Source organism: Carlito syrichta, unplaced genomic scaffold (assembly GCF_000164805.1).
Source record: "Carlito syrichta isolate Samal-C Ts95f unplaced genomic scaffold, Tarsius_syrichta-2.0.1 Scaffold126612, whole genome shotgun sequence".
Lineage (NCBI taxonomy): Eukaryota > Metazoa > Chordata > Mammalia > Primates > Tarsiidae > Carlito > Carlito syrichta.
In genome coordinates this window covers 164,738-182,148 of record NW_007070708.1, presented here as the reverse complement: position 1 = coordinate 182,148, position 17,411 = coordinate 164,738, and the positions used below count along the sequence as shown (strand labels likewise).

The following is a 17,411-nucleotide window of genomic DNA, read 5'->3' as shown; positions in this document are numbered from 1 at the left end:
ATCCATTCACCTCAGCCTCCCAAAGGCACGGGATTACAGGCTGAGCCACCGAGCCTGGCTCCTTCTTCCTCTTTCTGCCCATCTTCCCTGTTCCCAGCCCTCTCCACAGACATGGGGACATCAGGCTGGCCTTGGTGTGTCTGACCACAGGCCCCGGCAGCTGGGGAGGGAGTACACATGCCCACCCCCCAGAGGCTCAGACTCCATGAGTCTCCATCCTTTACTCGCATCTTTTGACCCTCGGGGGCGCGAGCTCTGGCCTGTGCCTCTTTGAGCCATGAAAATGAGCAGCTCACCTGGTGCTTGACCACATACCCCCAGTGCTCCTCACAGAGCCCAAGGCAGGTGCTAGGATGAACCCATTGTATAGATGAGGAAACTGATGCGTCCTCATAATAACCCCTGCCTCTGTGGAGTCATGCCCCTCTTCGGGAGTGGGGTGATCTAGGGGTGTACCTCCAATGAGGAGAGATGACAGAAGGTCTGGGGGTCACTTCTGAGATAGCTGTGAAAAGATGGCAGCCTCCATTTTGGGTCCCACCCCCATCTCATTTGGACATCTCGCTCTGAGCAAGCCACCGCCAGGCTGCCAGTAGCTCTGTGGAGAGGCCCAGGAGGTGCCTCCATCCAGCGGCCAGCGGGTAAGCTGGCAGCAGAGCCTCCCCGGTCGAGCCTTCAGATGAGAACTCAGCCCCGTGACACCATGGCTGAAGCTTGCAAGAGACCCTGAGCCAAGACCCCCAACTAATCTGCACCCAGATCCCAACTCACGGAGATGGTGAGATACTCAATGTGTACTGTTTTTTTCTTTTAAAAAAAAATCCTCCACAACAGTTATCTTAGAATTTTTTTTAAAAAAAACTATTCTCTTCATTATTATTATTTTGATTTTTTATTATTTTTTTATTATTCTTATTTTGATTTTTTTAAAAAGTCTCAGCCGGGCTCAGTGGCTCAGCCTGTCATCCCAGCACTTTGGGAGGCCGAGGCGAGTGGATTGCCTAAGCCTGCGGATTCGAGACCAGCCCGGGCAACTTGATGAGACCTCCTCTCTACAGTAAACAAAAAATTAGCTGGGCGTGGAAGCACACACACCTGTAGTTCTGGCTACTTGGAAGACTGAGGTGGAAGGATTGCCAGAGCCCAGCAGGTCGACGCTGGAGTGGCTGTGAGCATTCCACTGCACTCCAGCCTGGGCTAGGGAGTGAGACTCTAACTAAAAAAAAAAAAAAAGTCTCATGTTGTTGTCCAGGTGAGAGTGCAGTGGTATGACCATAACTCACTTGCAGCTTCAAACTCCTGGGCTCAAGTGATCCTCCTTCCTTAGCCTTCCGAGTAGCTGGGACCACAGACATATGCCACCACACCCAGCTGTTGCTTTAAACAGCTAGGTTTTGGGGATATTTGTTACGCAGTCAAATATAACTTATATGGAGGTCCAGAGAGCTTGCGTGAGCCGCCAGTCACATAGCCATGAACCCAGAACTGTGACCCCAAGCCCACGCTCCTAGCCCCTACCCAGCAAGGCACCCTCTTCTCTGCCTCAGCATAAGGGCCTGTTCTGAGCAGTGAGTATTATGAGATGTTACACAGGACAAAAGGTGCTCGGCCTGGAGCTGATTCAGAAAAGCCCACCTGTTGTCGAAGAAGGCACGGACAATTTTAGATCGGATCGGGTTGAGCTCCAGGTCAGGGACATTGTTGAAGTTCTCCTTGCTGATTTCCAAGAAGGAGAGACACCGGGAAGAGAGGGAAAACAGAGAGGTATCAGCGGCATTTTCATCACGTTCTCAGGCTGCATCAGTGATCGCTAACCAGCTCCACAGGACTTGATCTGAGCCAGGAGACAGAACCTGAGTACACTCATGTATCTGTCCCGTTCTCCAACCCTGAGACTGGGCGAGAGCATGGAGGAGATGGAGGCTTGAGATACTTTTGAGAATCTGAGAGATGGACCAGACATTCACCTCCAGAAAAACGCAGAGACATGGGACTTGTACCCAATTCTGGGGACCCATCCTTAGACCCTCAGCACAGGGGACTCTGCCCTCAAGCCAGAGCAGTGGGGTGCTGGCTCAGAGCTCTAGAAAACAGTGGCAGGTCCCAAAGGCTAAACTCAGAGTGAATATACGACCAGCAATTCGTTCCTGGGCTATGCCCACGAGAAATGAAACCCTGCATGTGAATTTCACAGCAGCTTCACTCAGTATAACCATAGGATAGAAACTACCCGAATGTCTGTCAACCGATGACTGCAGAAATAAGAGGTGGTCTGTCCAAATGAAGGAAGAGTATTCAGTCGAGGAAAAGGACAGAAGCACTGATCTGTGCAACAGCATGGATGAACCCTGAAAACACGATGCTGAGTGGGGGAAACCAGATGCAAGGCCACAGGGTGTATGGTGCCGCTAATATGAAACTTCAGAAAAGGTAAATCCACAGAGAGGCTCTCAGGCCATGGTTCCTGGGGCTGGAGACAGGGGACGTGGCTGATGGGTACAGTGTTTCTTTTTGACTTGTTCTAAAGTGGACTGGATACTTTAAATGGTGAATTATATAATTTGTCAATTGCACCTCCGTAAAGGTGTTACAAATTTCTCGTGTCTTTTTTTAATTTAAAAATTTTCTTAAATGTTTTATTTTAAAGATGTGGAATACAACAGGGTTAAGCATACAACTGTTCGTTATCATTATGCAGGTACCCTTGTTGATGAGGTGTGTCCCCCCTCCCCCAGCAGAATACCACTACCACCAATCCCACACCCCCTCCCCCAGCAATTTCCTACTACTGACTATCCTTTTCTTAGAGTATTATGATAATCTAACAAGTCTTTTAAAACACAAAAAGATCCACTCCACTATGACTCTATTTGTATAAAGACCCAGAAGTGACAACGTGAACCCATGCAGCTGAGTCGGGGTGATTTAACCACCCTGGAGGTGTGACCAGGAGGAAGCGCAGGGAGCTTCTGGGGGCTGGGGAGGTACTGCTGCGTGTTTCCTGGTGAAAGTCCCTCCCCCTGTGACACGCACACTTTTCTCTATGCAGGTCACACTCTCGCCGCACGAGGACGGCCCGGCTGTCCTTCCCTTTCTGCTCATGAGTGGGAGGCAACCACAGGAGGAGACAGGACAGGGAGACCAAAGCCCTGAGCGGGTCAAGGTTACCAGGGGGGTGACCAAATCCTATAAATCAGCAGTTCCAACCTTTTTGGCATCAGACACCGGTTTCATGGAAGACAATTTTTCCACAGACAGGCTGGGAGAGATTATCAGCATTAGATTCTCATAAGGAGCATGCAACCCAGATCCCTCACATGCGCAGTTCATGATAGGGTTCGCACTCCCATGAGATTCTAATGCCATCACTGACCTGACAGAGGCAGAGCTCCACCCGCCTGCCGCTCACCTCCTGCTGTGCGGCCCGGTTCCTAGCAGCCCACAGACCTGAGAGTTGGGGACCCCTGCTATAAAATCACGATGGGATGACAGTAACAGCTGCAGCTTGTAGTAGCTGTGCAAATGGCTGCCTCATGTACTGCATAACACCCCATGAGAGTTCCTATTATCTCCGACACGTCAGATTCGGCACAGAGAGGTTCAGTGATCTGCCCAGCCAGGGTCACATTCGAATCCGGGCAGAGCAAAGCCACATGCCTGCCCCAACAACCTGCTGTCCTGCTCTCTTCAGCTGAGCAGACTCCATCTTTCAAAGCACAGATCCCTGATTGGGAAAGGGGCAGAGTGGAGCTTGGGAGACTATTTTGGAAGAAAAGAAGCCAGCTACCTAACACACAGTTAGCGCGTACATGAAACCTCAACCTTCTCTGGCTTTCACTGGCCGGGGGAATCTTGGCTACTATCAACCCTTCTTATACTTTCTTGGCCACAGTTTTCTTGTTGGTAAAGTGGGCGCAACAATACTTACTGAGGGGTGACGGGCACAGCCTCTGGTATCAGACTCGGGTTCTACCCTGTTCTACTATGGGGACAAGTGACCTGGCCTCTCTGAACCCATCTCCTCCGGAAACAGGCACCTCCCGAGGCTGCTATATGGCTGAGATAAAGTCTGCAGCACATGCAGCACGGAGCCTGGTGAGCAGGGAGCGCCTGCAGATGGCAGCTGTCAGGATGAGGCCTCTACTTCCGCTGCCCCCGGTCCTCAATGCCTTGCACAGCTGTGTGCAGCAGGGAGCTCGAGAGGCGGTTTGCTGAGCACCAGAGCCGTGGCTGCAGGCAAGGCTATCCTCCACCTCTGGTCTGTCCTGGACAGCTGCCCTTCCCCGGCACCTTCCCAGCTGTCCGGACCTGGGGCTGACCCAGGAAGGAGGGCAGACAACAATGGGAAGGAGACAGTAAAGAAGCCACCTCGGAGAGCCTACCCATATGCCTGGAGAAGACGCCAGAGGCCTGCCTCCTGCCGGCAGCCATTAGCCAGATACCTGACCTGCTGGGAACCCAGCTGGGGTCATGGTGTGCCCAGGGGCTGGCCTCAGGCTCCCCAGCAGGTGCACTGATGTCTCTGAAGCCATGCCTTTGCCCTCTGTCTCCACGGCCACCCACTGCCCCCACACTCGCAGCTCACCTCCCCTTGTCCCGGGTGCCTGATGCTCAGAGCCTCGGTCTCCTCGTCCGTGAGATGGGCCCAGACCTAACACTTCCCGTGGGAGGGGGGTGCAGAGTCAGTCACACAGGGGCAGAGTGGGGGCTGCTGGCCCAGGCTCTGCCCCTCACCGGGCATGTAGTCTTCGACCCGCCCCAGCACGTCTCAAAGCTCCGGGTTTCCCATCTGTAAAACGAGGATCATGGGAATGGACGGGTAGCGCTGTGGGATTCACGAGATGGTTACATGAAATAAATCCACACAAGGTGCTTAGCGCTCACATGACCCAGGCAGAAGAAACAGGGGAGAAGGGGTAGCAGGGGCCTGCAGGACACAGGACAGCCTCAACGACTCTGGCTCCCACTGGGAGAGTGAACTTCTTGAGCAGAGAAGTGACATTCTCATAGGGCCCTCCTGTGCGGTACCGTGAGCCCGGATGGCAGGTGGGCAGTAAGGACAGTCAGAGGAGGCCCAGGGAGGAGGCCCAGGTGAGAGACTATGGCAGCTAGGCAGGGCAGGGTCGGGGAGCAGAGGAGCAAGGGGGAGAGAGTATATGTCCTGGACCTATCTGGAGGTAGGAATGGCAATTTGCTGACAAACCGGAAGCAGGCGAGAGGAAGGGAGGAACCAGGTGACTCCAGGGAAGGAGCAGCACCCCTGTGAGGGACGGCGAGGAGCTCACCTTGGGACATGGTAAGCAACAGGCCTTTGGGACATCAAGCGGGTGGGCAGCTGCCATGCTTGATGTCAGGGCAGGGGTCCTGGCGTGATGCATAAGCATGAGAGGTAACATTCAGTGGCATTTCAAGTCTCAATATGTGTCGTCTTTCTTTTTTTTTTTTTTTTTTTTTTTTTTTGAGTTGGAGTCTCACTCTGTCACCCAGGCTGGAGGGCAGTGGCATGCTCATGGCCACTGCAGGCTTGGCCTGCTGGACTCCTGTGATCCTTCTGCCTCAGCCTTTCAAGTACCTGGAACTACAGGCATGCGCTATCATGCCCGGCTAGTTTTTGATTTATTGTAGAAACGAGGTCTCGCCAGGTTGCCTGGGCTGGTCTTGAACCTGCGGGCTCAGGCAATCCTCTTGCCTCGGCCTCCCAAAGTGCTGGGGGTTACCAAGCCCAGTGATATGTGTCTTATTTCAAGGACAGCAGGAAGCCCGAGTCCCTGCGATGGCCAAACTGTCCCCATCATGGATGTCTGACGACGCTGGGTCCCGCCTCCCACCCACTGCACTTGCTGTTACCTCTGTCTACAGCTTCCTTTTCTCTTTGCTACACAGCCTGGCCCCCCTCTCCATTCTGGCCTTAGCCCAGATGCAGCCTTCTGAGAGGCCCACCACCATCCCAAGGCCTAGGGGCCCATGGGATGGCCTGTCTATCCCATTTCCTTCCTCATGATGGAGAATGAACTTGCTGTCTGCTGTTTACTCTCTGGCTCTGACCATCTCCACTCTCTCAGCAGAACAGAAGCCCCCAGGAAGGGAAGGGTAATCTGACAATTGCAGGGTGCAGCGTTAGAACCCACTCAAAGGCCCTGTTTGCCTACAAGCCAGGACTGGGTCAGTACCGGCCACCTGGGAAAGAATCTCTTGGTGCAGTCAGACCACGGCCACTTAGAAACCTGCTTCCTGCTTCGGGGACACTCCTGCACCCCCTTATACCACACTGAATCCTCAGCAGCTCTACTCAAATCTGCTGTGACACTCTCACCCAGCCAGATGCAAGAGCCCCAGCTGCCACCAGCCCACTGTCTTTTCTGGGGAGTTTTACAAGAGACTATAGGTGGATTTTTGTTGTTAATCAGCTTTCTTAGGCTGAAAGGTTTTTCTTTTTCTTTTTTTCTTTTGAGTTGGAGTCTCACTCTGTCACCCAGACTGGAGTGCAGTGGCCACTCCCGGCCACCGTAACCTCGACCTGCTGGGCTCCGGCTATCCTTCTGCCTCAGCCTTCCAAGTAGCTGGAACTACAGTGCACACCACCACGCCCGGCTAATTTTTAATTTATTGCAGAGATGAGGCCTCGCCAAGTTGCCCAGGTGGGTCTCGAACCCACAGGCTTAGGCAATTCACTCACCTTGGCCTCCCAAAGTGCTGGGATTACAGGCTGAGCCACCGAGCCCGGCCAGGTTTTTCTTTTTAAACAAATGTGCATCATCTCAGCTGACATTTTAAAGGGAGGATGCATCACCTCTTGGAATATATTAAACACCAACAGTAAAACAGCCTGCAGGACCAGGCAGGGCCTGGCGACTTCACTGTCATGAGACTAGTACTTCTAAAGAAATGTCCACATTTTAGACAGGTTAAAAGCAAAGTGTGACCGAGCGCGGTGGCTCACGCCTGCAATCCCAGAGCTGTGGGAGGATTGTTTGAGGCTAGGAGTTCTAGACCAGCCTGAGCAACATAGTAAAACCCTGTCTTTCCAAAAAAAATTAAAAATGAGTCAGGCATAAGTGGTGCGCACCTGCAGTCCCAGCTACTTCAGAAGCTAAGGCAAGAAGATCATTTGAGCCAGGAGGTTGAGGCTGCACTGAACTATGATTGCACCATTGCACTCCAGCCTGGGCTACAGAGTGAGACCCATGTCTCTTCAACAAAAACAACAACAAAAATCCAAGTGACAGGGTTTAAAAGGGACTCGATTCTGCAGAAGAACAGAAGAAAAATGAGTGTTTTTGCAGGGGCACTCATGTCATCTGGCTTTGCTTTTGAACCAAGACCCTACTGTGTGATTTTACCCTTGTCAGCTTCAGTTTCTCAACCTGTAAAATGGGAATAATGGTGTGACCTTCAGAGGGTTCCCAAGACCCCTGTGACCACACAAGCCAGCACTGAGCCCAGTGCCAGGTTGATGTCAGCACTCAGCTAACGGCAGCTGGAGCCCCGGTTCACACAGGAGACTCCGGACTAACTTCTAAGGCAATAGGACTAAGTTAGGACACTCTGTCGCCGTCCTGCTATGGCGGATCAGAACGTGGTTCTGCCTCCGTGCTGTCCAACCACAGCAGGGTCCTCTTCCTTCCCCATGCATGTCTGCGGTTGCCTTTACCTCTGAATGACTCTGCGCCCGACGGCTGATGAATCTAAAAATATGTTTGTAACGTGGCTCTATCCAAAGAGGCCCCCTGATCACATCACCACGTTTAAAGTGTTCCATGGCATCTATTTCTGGGTGTTTGTGAGCCTGCCAGGGTTTTATCAGGAAGTTAAGAATTGCTGTTCAAGGCATTCACCAGTTAAGGGGCCCAGCTAGGGAAAGAAGAAATGCAAGAAGCCACCACTGTATTTTCTTCACTATCCAAAATTATGGCCTATTGGACAGGCATGGTGGCTCATACCTGTAATCCTAGCACTTTGGGAGGCCAAGGCGGATCACTTGAGGCCAGGAGTTTGAGACCAGGCTGGGCCACATAGTGAAATCCCATCTCTAGAAAAAGTTAAAAAAAAAAAAGACAGGTGTGATGGCATGCACCTGTAGTCCCAGCCACCAGGGAGGCTGAGGCAGGAGAATTGCTTGAACTCAGGAGTTCAAGACTAGCCTGGGCAACATGAGACCCTGTCTCTACAAAACATTTAAAAATATTAACCAGGCATGGTGGCTCACGCCTGCAGTCTCAGCTATTCGGGAGGCTGAGGCAGGAGGATCACTTGAGCCCAGGAGTTTGAGGCTACAGTGAGCTGTACTCGTACCACTGCACACCAGGCTGGGTGACAGAATTAGACCTTGTTTCAAAAAATCAAAATAAATACATAAATAAAATGACTTTCCCAGGTTTATTTATGGCGGGTCTCCTCTGCTACAACAAAAGCTTCCGAGGACAGAGAGGAGCATTTGCATGGTAGGTGCTCTGTAAACATGTTAGATGAACATTTTTCCATTCAAGCATTTTGCCAAGAGGCCGCAGTAGTGCTTTGTGGTCAGGGTGAATTCAGATCTTGGGGACCCTGTAGAAGCATTAACAACTCGGGGGAGGGGTCTTCTTAAAGAAAAGGAACCTGACAATATGAATTTTTAAAAAATCAAGTACTACGCTGTATAAAAATCCCACACAAAAGTAAGTCCCTGAGTGGGGCTTTAAAAGTCTTGGGGTAAACCCACCCCAGGATGTCCTGAGATTATTTTTGGAAAGACACAGGACCAGACCCAAGGTAGATAGGAAATGGTAGGTTAAAATTAAAATCAATTTTGGTAATTTTTAACCTTGAGGGATTTTTTTTTCTTTCTTTTTTGAGTAGGGGGTCTCACTCTGTTGCCCAGGATGGAGTGCAGTGGTACAATCATGACTCACTGCAGTTTTGACCTCCTGGTCTCAGGCAATCCTTCTGCCTCAGTCTCCCAAGTAGCTGGGACTACAGGTACATGCCGCCCCCCCTGGCAATTTTTTTTTTTTTTTTTTTTAGTCGGACTCTCACTCTGTCACCCAGGCTGGAGTGCAGTGGTACAATCATGACTCACTGCAGTTTTGACCTCCTGGTCTCAGGCAATCCTTCTGCCTCAGTCTCCCAAGTAGCTGGGACTACAGGTACATGCCGCCCCCCCTGGCAATTTTTTTTTTTTTTTTTTTTAGTCGGACTCTCACTCTGTCACCCAGGCTGGAGTGCAGTGGTACAATCATGACTCACTGCAGTTTTGACCTCCTGGTCTCAGGCAATCCTTCTGCCTCAGTCTCCCAAGTAGCTGGGACTACAGGTACATGCCGCCCCCCCTGGCAATTTTTTTTTTTTTTTTTTTTAGTCGGACTCTCACTCTGTCACCCAGGCTGGAGTGCAGTGGTACAATCATGACTCACTGCAGTTTTGACCTCCTGGTCTCAGGCAATCCTTCTGCCTCAGTCTCCCAAGTAGCTGGGACTACAGGTACATGCCGCCCCCCCTGGCAATTTTTTTTTTTTTTTTTTTTAGTCGGACTCTCACTCTGTCACCCAGGCTGGAGTGCAGTGGTACAATCATGACTCACTGCAGTTTTGACCTCCTGGTCTCAGGCAATCCTTCTGCCTCAGTCTCCCAAGTAGCTGGGACTACAGGTACATGCCGCCCCCCCTGGCAATTTTTTTTTTTTTTTTTTTTAGTCGGACTCTCACTCTGTCACCCAGGCTGGAGTGCAGTGGTACAATCATGACTCACTGCAGTTTTGACCTCCTGGTCTCAGGCAATCCTTCTGCCTCAGTCTCCCAAGTAGCTGGGACTACAGGTACATGCCGCCCCCCCTGGCAATTTTTTTTTTTTTTTTTTTTAGTCGGACTCTCACTCTGTCACCCAGGCTGGAGTGCAGTGGTACAATCATGACTCACTGCAGTTTTGACCTCCTGGTCTCAGGCAATCCTTCTGCCTCAGTCTCCCAAGTAGCTGGGACTACAGGTACATGCCGCCCCCCCTGGCAATTTTTTTTTTTTTTTTTTTTAGTCGGACTCTCACTCTGTCACCCAGGCTGGAGTGCAGTGGTACAATCATGACTCACTGCAGTTTTGACCTCCTGGTCTCAGGCAATCCTTCTGCCTCAGTCTCCCAAGTAGCTGGGACTACAGGTACATGCCGCCCCCCCTGGCAATTTTTTTTTTTTTTTTTTTTAGTCGGACTCTCACTCTGTCACCCAGGCTGGAGTGCAGTGGTACAATCATGACTCACTGCAGTTTTGACCTCCTGGTCTCAGGCAATCCTTCTGCCTCAGTCTCCCAAGTAGCTGGGACTACAGGTACATGCCGCCCCCCCTGGCAATTTTTTTTTTTTTTTTTTTTAGTCGGACTCTCACTGTGTCGCCCAGATTGGAGTGCAGTGGCTGCTCCCACTGCAGCCTCAACCTGCCGGGCTCGGGCGATCCTTCTGCCTCAGCCTCCCGAGTAGCCGGAATTACAGGCACCTGCTACCATGCCTGGCTGATTTTTTGATTTATTGTAGAGATGAGGTCTCGCCAAGTTGCCTAGGTGGGTCTTGAACCCACGGGTTCAGGCAATCCATTCACCTCAGCCTCCCAAAGCGTGGGATTACAGGCTGAGCCACTGAGCCTGGCTCACCTGGCTACTTTTTAAAGATTTTTTTGTAGATACAAGGTCTCACTTCAGGCTGGTCTCAAATTCCTGGGCACAAGTAATCCTTCTGCCTCTGCCTCCCAAAGTGCTGGGATGACAGGTGTGAGCCGCTGCACCTGGCGCTTGGTGGGGAGGGAGTTAAAGCTATATTCAATTTGTTAAATTGCAAATTTAGAAGCCCAATTCTTTAGCTTTGAAATGCAATTTACAAATCTGCTTTGTCTATATACAAAGCCTGTGGTTTTGAATGATCATTTAAGGGGGTTTTGGCACTCAAGATATTCAAAAGCCTCCTTGTGGTATCTTGATAAGCTCGTGGGCACCTCCACTCTCTGAGAGGGAGGAGGCACAGGGAGCCGCTGTGTTGCCCTGGCTGGTTCCACACCTGGCCCAGATTGGAGCGGGGCCTCGGCCAGGAAGCCCCAGTCAATGCCTTTCTCATGAGGTTGAACAGAAGAATGGAAGAAAGAAGCCACAAAAGAAAATAACCTCTTCTGTGCTCAGAAACCCCAGCCCAGCCCAAGGCCTGCTGGGCAGCAGCCAAATGTGCCCAGGGATCAGAGAGCCTGAAGGCCCGGGCTGGGATCACTCAGGAAAGCCCTGACGGAACGAACAGGACCAGATTCCAACCAACCCAGGGCTGCTCAGGGGAAGACAGGCAGGAGAGGCCAGAGAAGCCCTGGAACCTCCCTCTCTAGGCCCCGGAGGGCCGACTGGGATTAGGCAAAGCAGTTCCTGGAGGCAGGGAGGAGGCCCTTCCTGCGGGCCTGTTTGCATCACCTCCTTCCTTCCTGCAGGCTGGGCTGGGGCTGTCACCTTGTGTAGCTGACACTAACTGTGAAGCCGACTCTGAGGCTCTGGGACCAGAGGTAGGTCCTCAGAGACCACGCGCAAGTCCAGGCAATGCCCACGGTTCCCTTAAGGCGGGATCCCAGTTCAAACCCCAGCTCCTCCACTTAGGAGCTACGTGATCCGTGGCCAAGTACACGGCCTTTCTAGCCTCAGTTACCCATCTACAAAACGGGGAGGAGCAGATGTTCTGCCCACTACTTCCTCTGGGGTTTGGAGAGGGAAGCCACAAGCTTCTGCAGGCAGTATATAACATCACTGGAGGCAGCTTCTCCATTCGCAGTTTGCAGTTCTCTCACCTGGAACAGGTAACAACCGGTCTCACACAGGCCAAGCTTTATGGGTTATAAAGAACTTTTTAGTCATTATTCTCACTCCTCAGTCCTTTGCTCTCTTATTCATTCATTTATTCACTCACTCACTCATTCATTCAACTACCCTCAGGGCATCTACTGCTTACAAACCCCAGACTCAGCAACTTGGCCATGATAAAAAGGCAGATCCGTTCCTGTGCCTCAAGGAGCTACAATCTGGGGAGCAGGGGGATGGGAGGCGATAACAATTCTTGCTGTCAATGTTGGGAGGGGACCCCCCCAGGAGGAGGCTGTGGGGGTTCAGGGGGCAGGAGAAGAGTCTTGAAGGAGGTGGTCCACAACACAGCAGAGGCCAGCATCTGCAGACCTTGGTGAGCCCCAGATAAAGAGCATGACGACGACCTTGATGGTACTGGGGAGCCACTGAGGGCTGTTGAGCACGGGCTGCTCAAGGAGGCCTCTGAACCAACCTGCTAGGCAGACACGCACACTTAGGGCTTGTGTGAGGGCAGAGGTGGCTAAGGCAATGTATGGTGGTCCCGGGGTGGAGGTATTGGGAGAGGGGCAAACGGAATAGAAGAGGGCCCCGGGGTGGGAAGTCAGGCCAGGCTCACATGTGCAGGCCGCACGCAGCAAGTGAGGCATTGGAGGTAAAGAGCCCCGCGCCACCCGCACAGATCTGCCGCGCATGCTCAGTGCCTGCAGCGGGCGGAGCCTCCACCCACCCACCCTGAGGGCCTACTGTGTGCTGTCCATGGTGCTGAGCGATTGCTGCGCTTGTTAGAAACGCAGTTCCGGGCCCACCCGACCTGTGGAAACAAATCTGCATTGCAAGATTCCCAGATGGCCCGTGCACACGCTCAAGTTGGAAAAGGACTGCTGGAGGCACGCCAGTTTCGTAAGTCCCTGCTACAGGCCTGTGATGAGGCGCCGGGCAACACAGTCGGGACTCAGAGGCTAGAACCTAAAAGTGGGAGGGGCCTTCACAGGCATCGCCTTCTTCTCCCCCCACACACCTGTCCCTCCCCCCCAGCCCCCAGGATTAGAAAACCTCAGCTTGGCCATCTCAGGCTGAGGCAGAATGACGACGGTGCCATTGACCAAATTCCCACAAACACGGCTCAGACAGAACGCAATCGTCCTGCACACATCTGCTTGTTTTCGCTACTCCAATCAGGTCCCAGGTGACCACGTTCACTTTACGGGTGAGGAGCCAAGCTCAGAGAAATAAAGTGACCAGCCCAAAGTCACCGTCAGTGGCATGGAGGATTCTAATGTCACGTGTCTCCCAAGTCTAGGTTTTTGCCTCTGTATCTCTACGTTTGTGGAACTGGAAACTCCAGCCTTTCACCTGACCTGTAACAATGGGAAGTCCAAGGCAGCTTGTTACAGGGCTGGGAGCTTAGCTCGCTGGAAAACTGTCGAGAGGAGAAAGGGAGCTCTGCCCCACACAATTTCCACGGGGAGTTGCATGGAGGCTGCACCTGCCAGCGTAGGTCCCAACGTACCCATGAACTTCAGAAGCAGGCCTTGGACACTCCACTCTCCAGCATCCAGCGTGCACATGCAGCAAATCCTGTCAGACCGTGGCGCCTGGCTGTTCCCACGTTGCACACACTTCTCAGCCTATGGCCCTGGGAGGCTCCCCTGTGCCCTGAGGAAACCACTGCCCTCCATCACTGCTCTCGGTTGACTCTGACCCAGGGCCCCACTGCTCTAGGTGGAAAAAAAATTTGTTTCCAGCCCTAGCCACCACGATTGGCTCAGATTCAGGCACGTGACCCTATTGGAGCCAATGAGAAGCCAATGTGAATTTCCCCTGGGCTCAGCCTCTTGGCCACTGGGCTCAGTGAACAAGACATGGAGAATTAAAGGTGTAAGTCCTAATTGTCTCAAGTCTGCCTTGGATACAATTGAAATTGAGATCAGAGGCTACCAGAACCATGAGACCATCAGAATCTGAGTTCTTGAAAAGGATACTTTGAGACTACAATGCACTGGATTAACAATATGCCTTTGTGTAGTAAGACAAGAGAAAGCAGCTATTTCCATTTCCCTAAAAGGTAGGTACATTTAGATGTTTATTAAGAGGAAGAAAGTATTCCTGGACTATTAAAAGGGTTGTTTTAAGGTTCCAACAACGTAACACTGAGACCTTGAATGTTTATTTTAGGAAATGACATCTGCTAGATTTGTGGTAGAAATCTGTTCGCTTGAATTTGTAAACTCTGCTTACTTTGGTTCAGTTTGAAGCTCCCTCACCTTTGAAGTTTTGTGGTGATCAAGGACCTCTCACTAACCTAGTTCTAAATAATTCAACTGGCACTCACCCGTAATCCTAGCTATTTGGGAGGCCAAGGCGGGAGGCTGACTTGAGACCAGGAGTTTGAGACTAGCCTGAGCAACATAGCAAGACCCCATCTCAAAAGCTACATCAAAATATCCAACCACCATCTAAGATCACAGTTCAAGGCATTCCTCCTCATAAAAAGCGACCTAGATGGCACCTAAAGATTAATGCAATGTAGAAATTTGAGGCGGCTGCCCCCATCTTTATGGAGGCTGGAACTGAGGCTGAGGAAGCAAAGTCAAGACAGGTCCTGATGACAACCCTTGGCCCCAGCTCAGGCGGCACTGGGACTGATTCATCTTTGTGTGGCCAGCATTTGGCAGGATCCTGGTATTTAACAAGTCCTCACGGAGTGTCTGGGATTCTAAGCACGAGTCTGGGAGTACATTCCATCTGAGAAAGTCAGGGTGAGGCCGGGTGGCTGAAGAGCTCTTCTCCCCTCCCTGAGTCCTCAACTCTAGTTATAATTGATAATTTTCTGATCCCGATGGAAACAGAAGAGGCTCTTTCCCTCCTACTGGGAAACATCTTGTCTTAGATGAGATCAGAAGCATTAAAACAACTATAGATTTACTTCAGGAAATGGGGCACTCAGGGAAAGAAACAGAAAGAGAAGTCCCCAGGGCCATGAACCCAAGCCCAACTGAAGGTCTTACCGAATGGTGGGCTGGTCTCCACTCAGCTGCTTAAACCTCCGGTGGAGCTGCTCAATCTGATCTGATGAGACTGAGAAGGAAAGACAGGTGAGACAGAGAGAGAAGAAAACATCACTGACTGTGCAACTTGGGGCAGTGAGAAGCAGCAGACATCCTCTGCCCCGCCCCCACCAGGCACAGCCCCCCCCAGCATCACAGCACCTCCCCCCCCATGACAAAATCGAGCGCCAGATGAAGAAGCAAAGCAGGGATTTCCCATTCTCCCCAGTAATGCAGTTTTGGGATTATTCGTTCCAGTTCCCTTAGCAATAAAACAACAACTACTACTACTGCCTGGGAGGGGGCAGTTGTGAACAGGCCTCCAGTTTCCCTCCTTCCGTGGCCCCCAAAGAGAAACTTGTGTCTGTCTCTCTGACATTCCCCCTCCCTCTCCTAAAGATGGGCTTTTTCCTAGCTGGGAAAGGGGTCTTGAATGGGCACAGATTAAGAGACAGATGAGCCGGGCTCAGTGGCTCAGCCTGTAATCCCGCACCTTTGGGAGGCTGAGGTGAGTGGATTGCCTGAGCCCGCGGGTTCGAGACCCGCCTGGGCAGCGAGACCTCATCTCTACAATAAATCAAAAAATGAGCCGGGCATGGTAGTGCACGCCTGTAATTCTGGCTACTCAGAAGGCTGAGGTGGAAGGATCACTGGAGCCCAGCAGGTCGAGGCTGCCGCGACAGAGTGAAACTCCAACTCAAAAAAAAAAAAAAGAGACAGATGAGCAAGAAGGGGAAACAGAGGTTCAGGCTGGTGTTAGAAGTGATTTGGGATATCTACAGTGAAAAATGTCTGGAGAATCTGGTGGGGAAAAGAAACAGAAGGCAGAACTAGACAGAGTTTTGACCACTGTTGCTGTAGATGATGAATATGGATCCCCCAACAGGTTTCAAACACCTAAGTGAGGGAGGTTAGCTTGCTATTAATATTATTTCCACTCTTGGGCCATGTTTCTTCCATGGAGCCTCTTCCAAGACTGGACCTTCTGGGTGCCAATCTTTATCAGGTTTACACCCACAAGGGGACCTCTCACCAGTAACCCTGATATCTCCATGAAATGCACAGTATTAAGTACTTAGATGTGTTTCTCACTTCATCCTCAAAACAACCCAATAAGTGAGTGGATATTATTACCTCAGTTTTGTGATTTGAAAACTGCAGCTCTGAGAGCACTTAAGATCATATATGATCACACACATAGATATATTAAGATCACACACATATCTATCAAGATGTATACACACACACACACACACACACACACACACACACACACACACACACATGTCTAAGGCAATCCTTTCCTAAACAGTGACTGGGCTGGGGAGCTATCATCCCCCGCTGCAGTCCTCCAAGTATACCCAATTCCCTAAGCACCTTTTTCCTCTTGTTACAGAGACAGCTAGTTTCCGGGACCAACTGGTCACCTTATTCCCTGCTCATTGTCTTTGGGTCTCAGGCTCCAGCTGTGATCTCTTCAATTCTGCTCAAATTCTCAAGCATCCCTGGCAGCTCATGAGGGAATGCCAAGCCAGACTGAGGGTTTGCTGCATGCCATGGGCATGTCTCCACCGGTTAGCACATCTCTTCCTCATGACATTCAGGGAGGGGCCTGTATCCTCAAGTTACAGATGTAGACACTGACACTCAGAAGGGTTAGGTAGCTGCCAGGGGACAATTTCCATCTTTCTGGAGGAAAATACAGCCATTTATTTCACAAGTGTGTCAGCAAGGCCATCAGCACACTTCATGGTCCAGCAATTTCACTCTTAGGTAGGTACCCAAAAATGCATACTTCTACTCACCAAAGCATGTTTGCAAAGATATTCATGGCAGTGCTATCCATACTGCCCTAAACTGAAAACTAACCACATGCCCAGCAATGGCACCATGAAGAAAAGTGTTAAAGTGTGGTATAGTCAAACAATGGAATAGCATACAGGAACAGAAATGGACCATTTGTGTAACGATAAGGAAAAGAAGCATAAAACGTAAAAAAACAAGCAAAGCTCATCTATAATGTTAGACGTGAGGAGAGTGGCTGCCTCCAAGGAGGGAATATTAATTTGAACAGGGCATGAGGGGGCTTCTAGATGCTTGGAATGTGCTATTTCTAGATCCAGATACAGGTTACACACTGTGTTCTCAGAAACTTCAAGGAGCTTGTGAATGATGCACTTTTCTAAGTGTATGTTATATGGCAAGAAAAAATTTACTAAAAAAATGTGCAGGGCACAGTGTACACTATTCAGGGCTGCACTGAAAGCCCAGACTTCACCACGACGCAATATACCCATGTAACAAAATTGCACTCAGACCCCTCTAAATCTACACAAAATTGTTTTAACTGTGAAATCCACTTGGCAGGAATTTATCTTAAAAGGCACAAAAACAGCCGGGCTCGGTAGCTTAGCCTGTAATCCTGTGCCTTTGGGAGGCTGTGGTGAGTGAATTGCCTGAGCCCGCGGGTTCGAGACCCACCTGGGCAACTTGGCGAGACCTCATCTCTACAATTAATCAAAAATTAGCCGGGTGTGGTAGCGCACACCTGTAGTTCCAGCTACTTGGAAGGCTG

The 17,411-nt window shown here is 50.9% G+C and overlaps 1 protein-coding gene across 1 annotated transcript in view; it reads right to left on the bottom strand.

Moving 5' to 3' along the window:
- The window catches only part of TESC (tescalcin), a 42,964-nt gene that overhangs the window by 11,572 nt on the left and 13,981 nt on the right, over positions 1–17,411 (bottom strand). Inside the window, exons 2-3 of the mRNA XM_021707889.1 lie at positions 14,798–14,867; positions 1,636–1,716 (exon numbers count right to left, since the gene is read on the bottom strand). Of these exons, the coding sequence (XP_021563564.1) occupies positions 1,636–1,716; positions 14,798–14,867 (151 nt within the window). The remainder of the gene's footprint in view (positions 1–1,635; positions 1,717–14,797; positions 14,868–17,411) is intronic.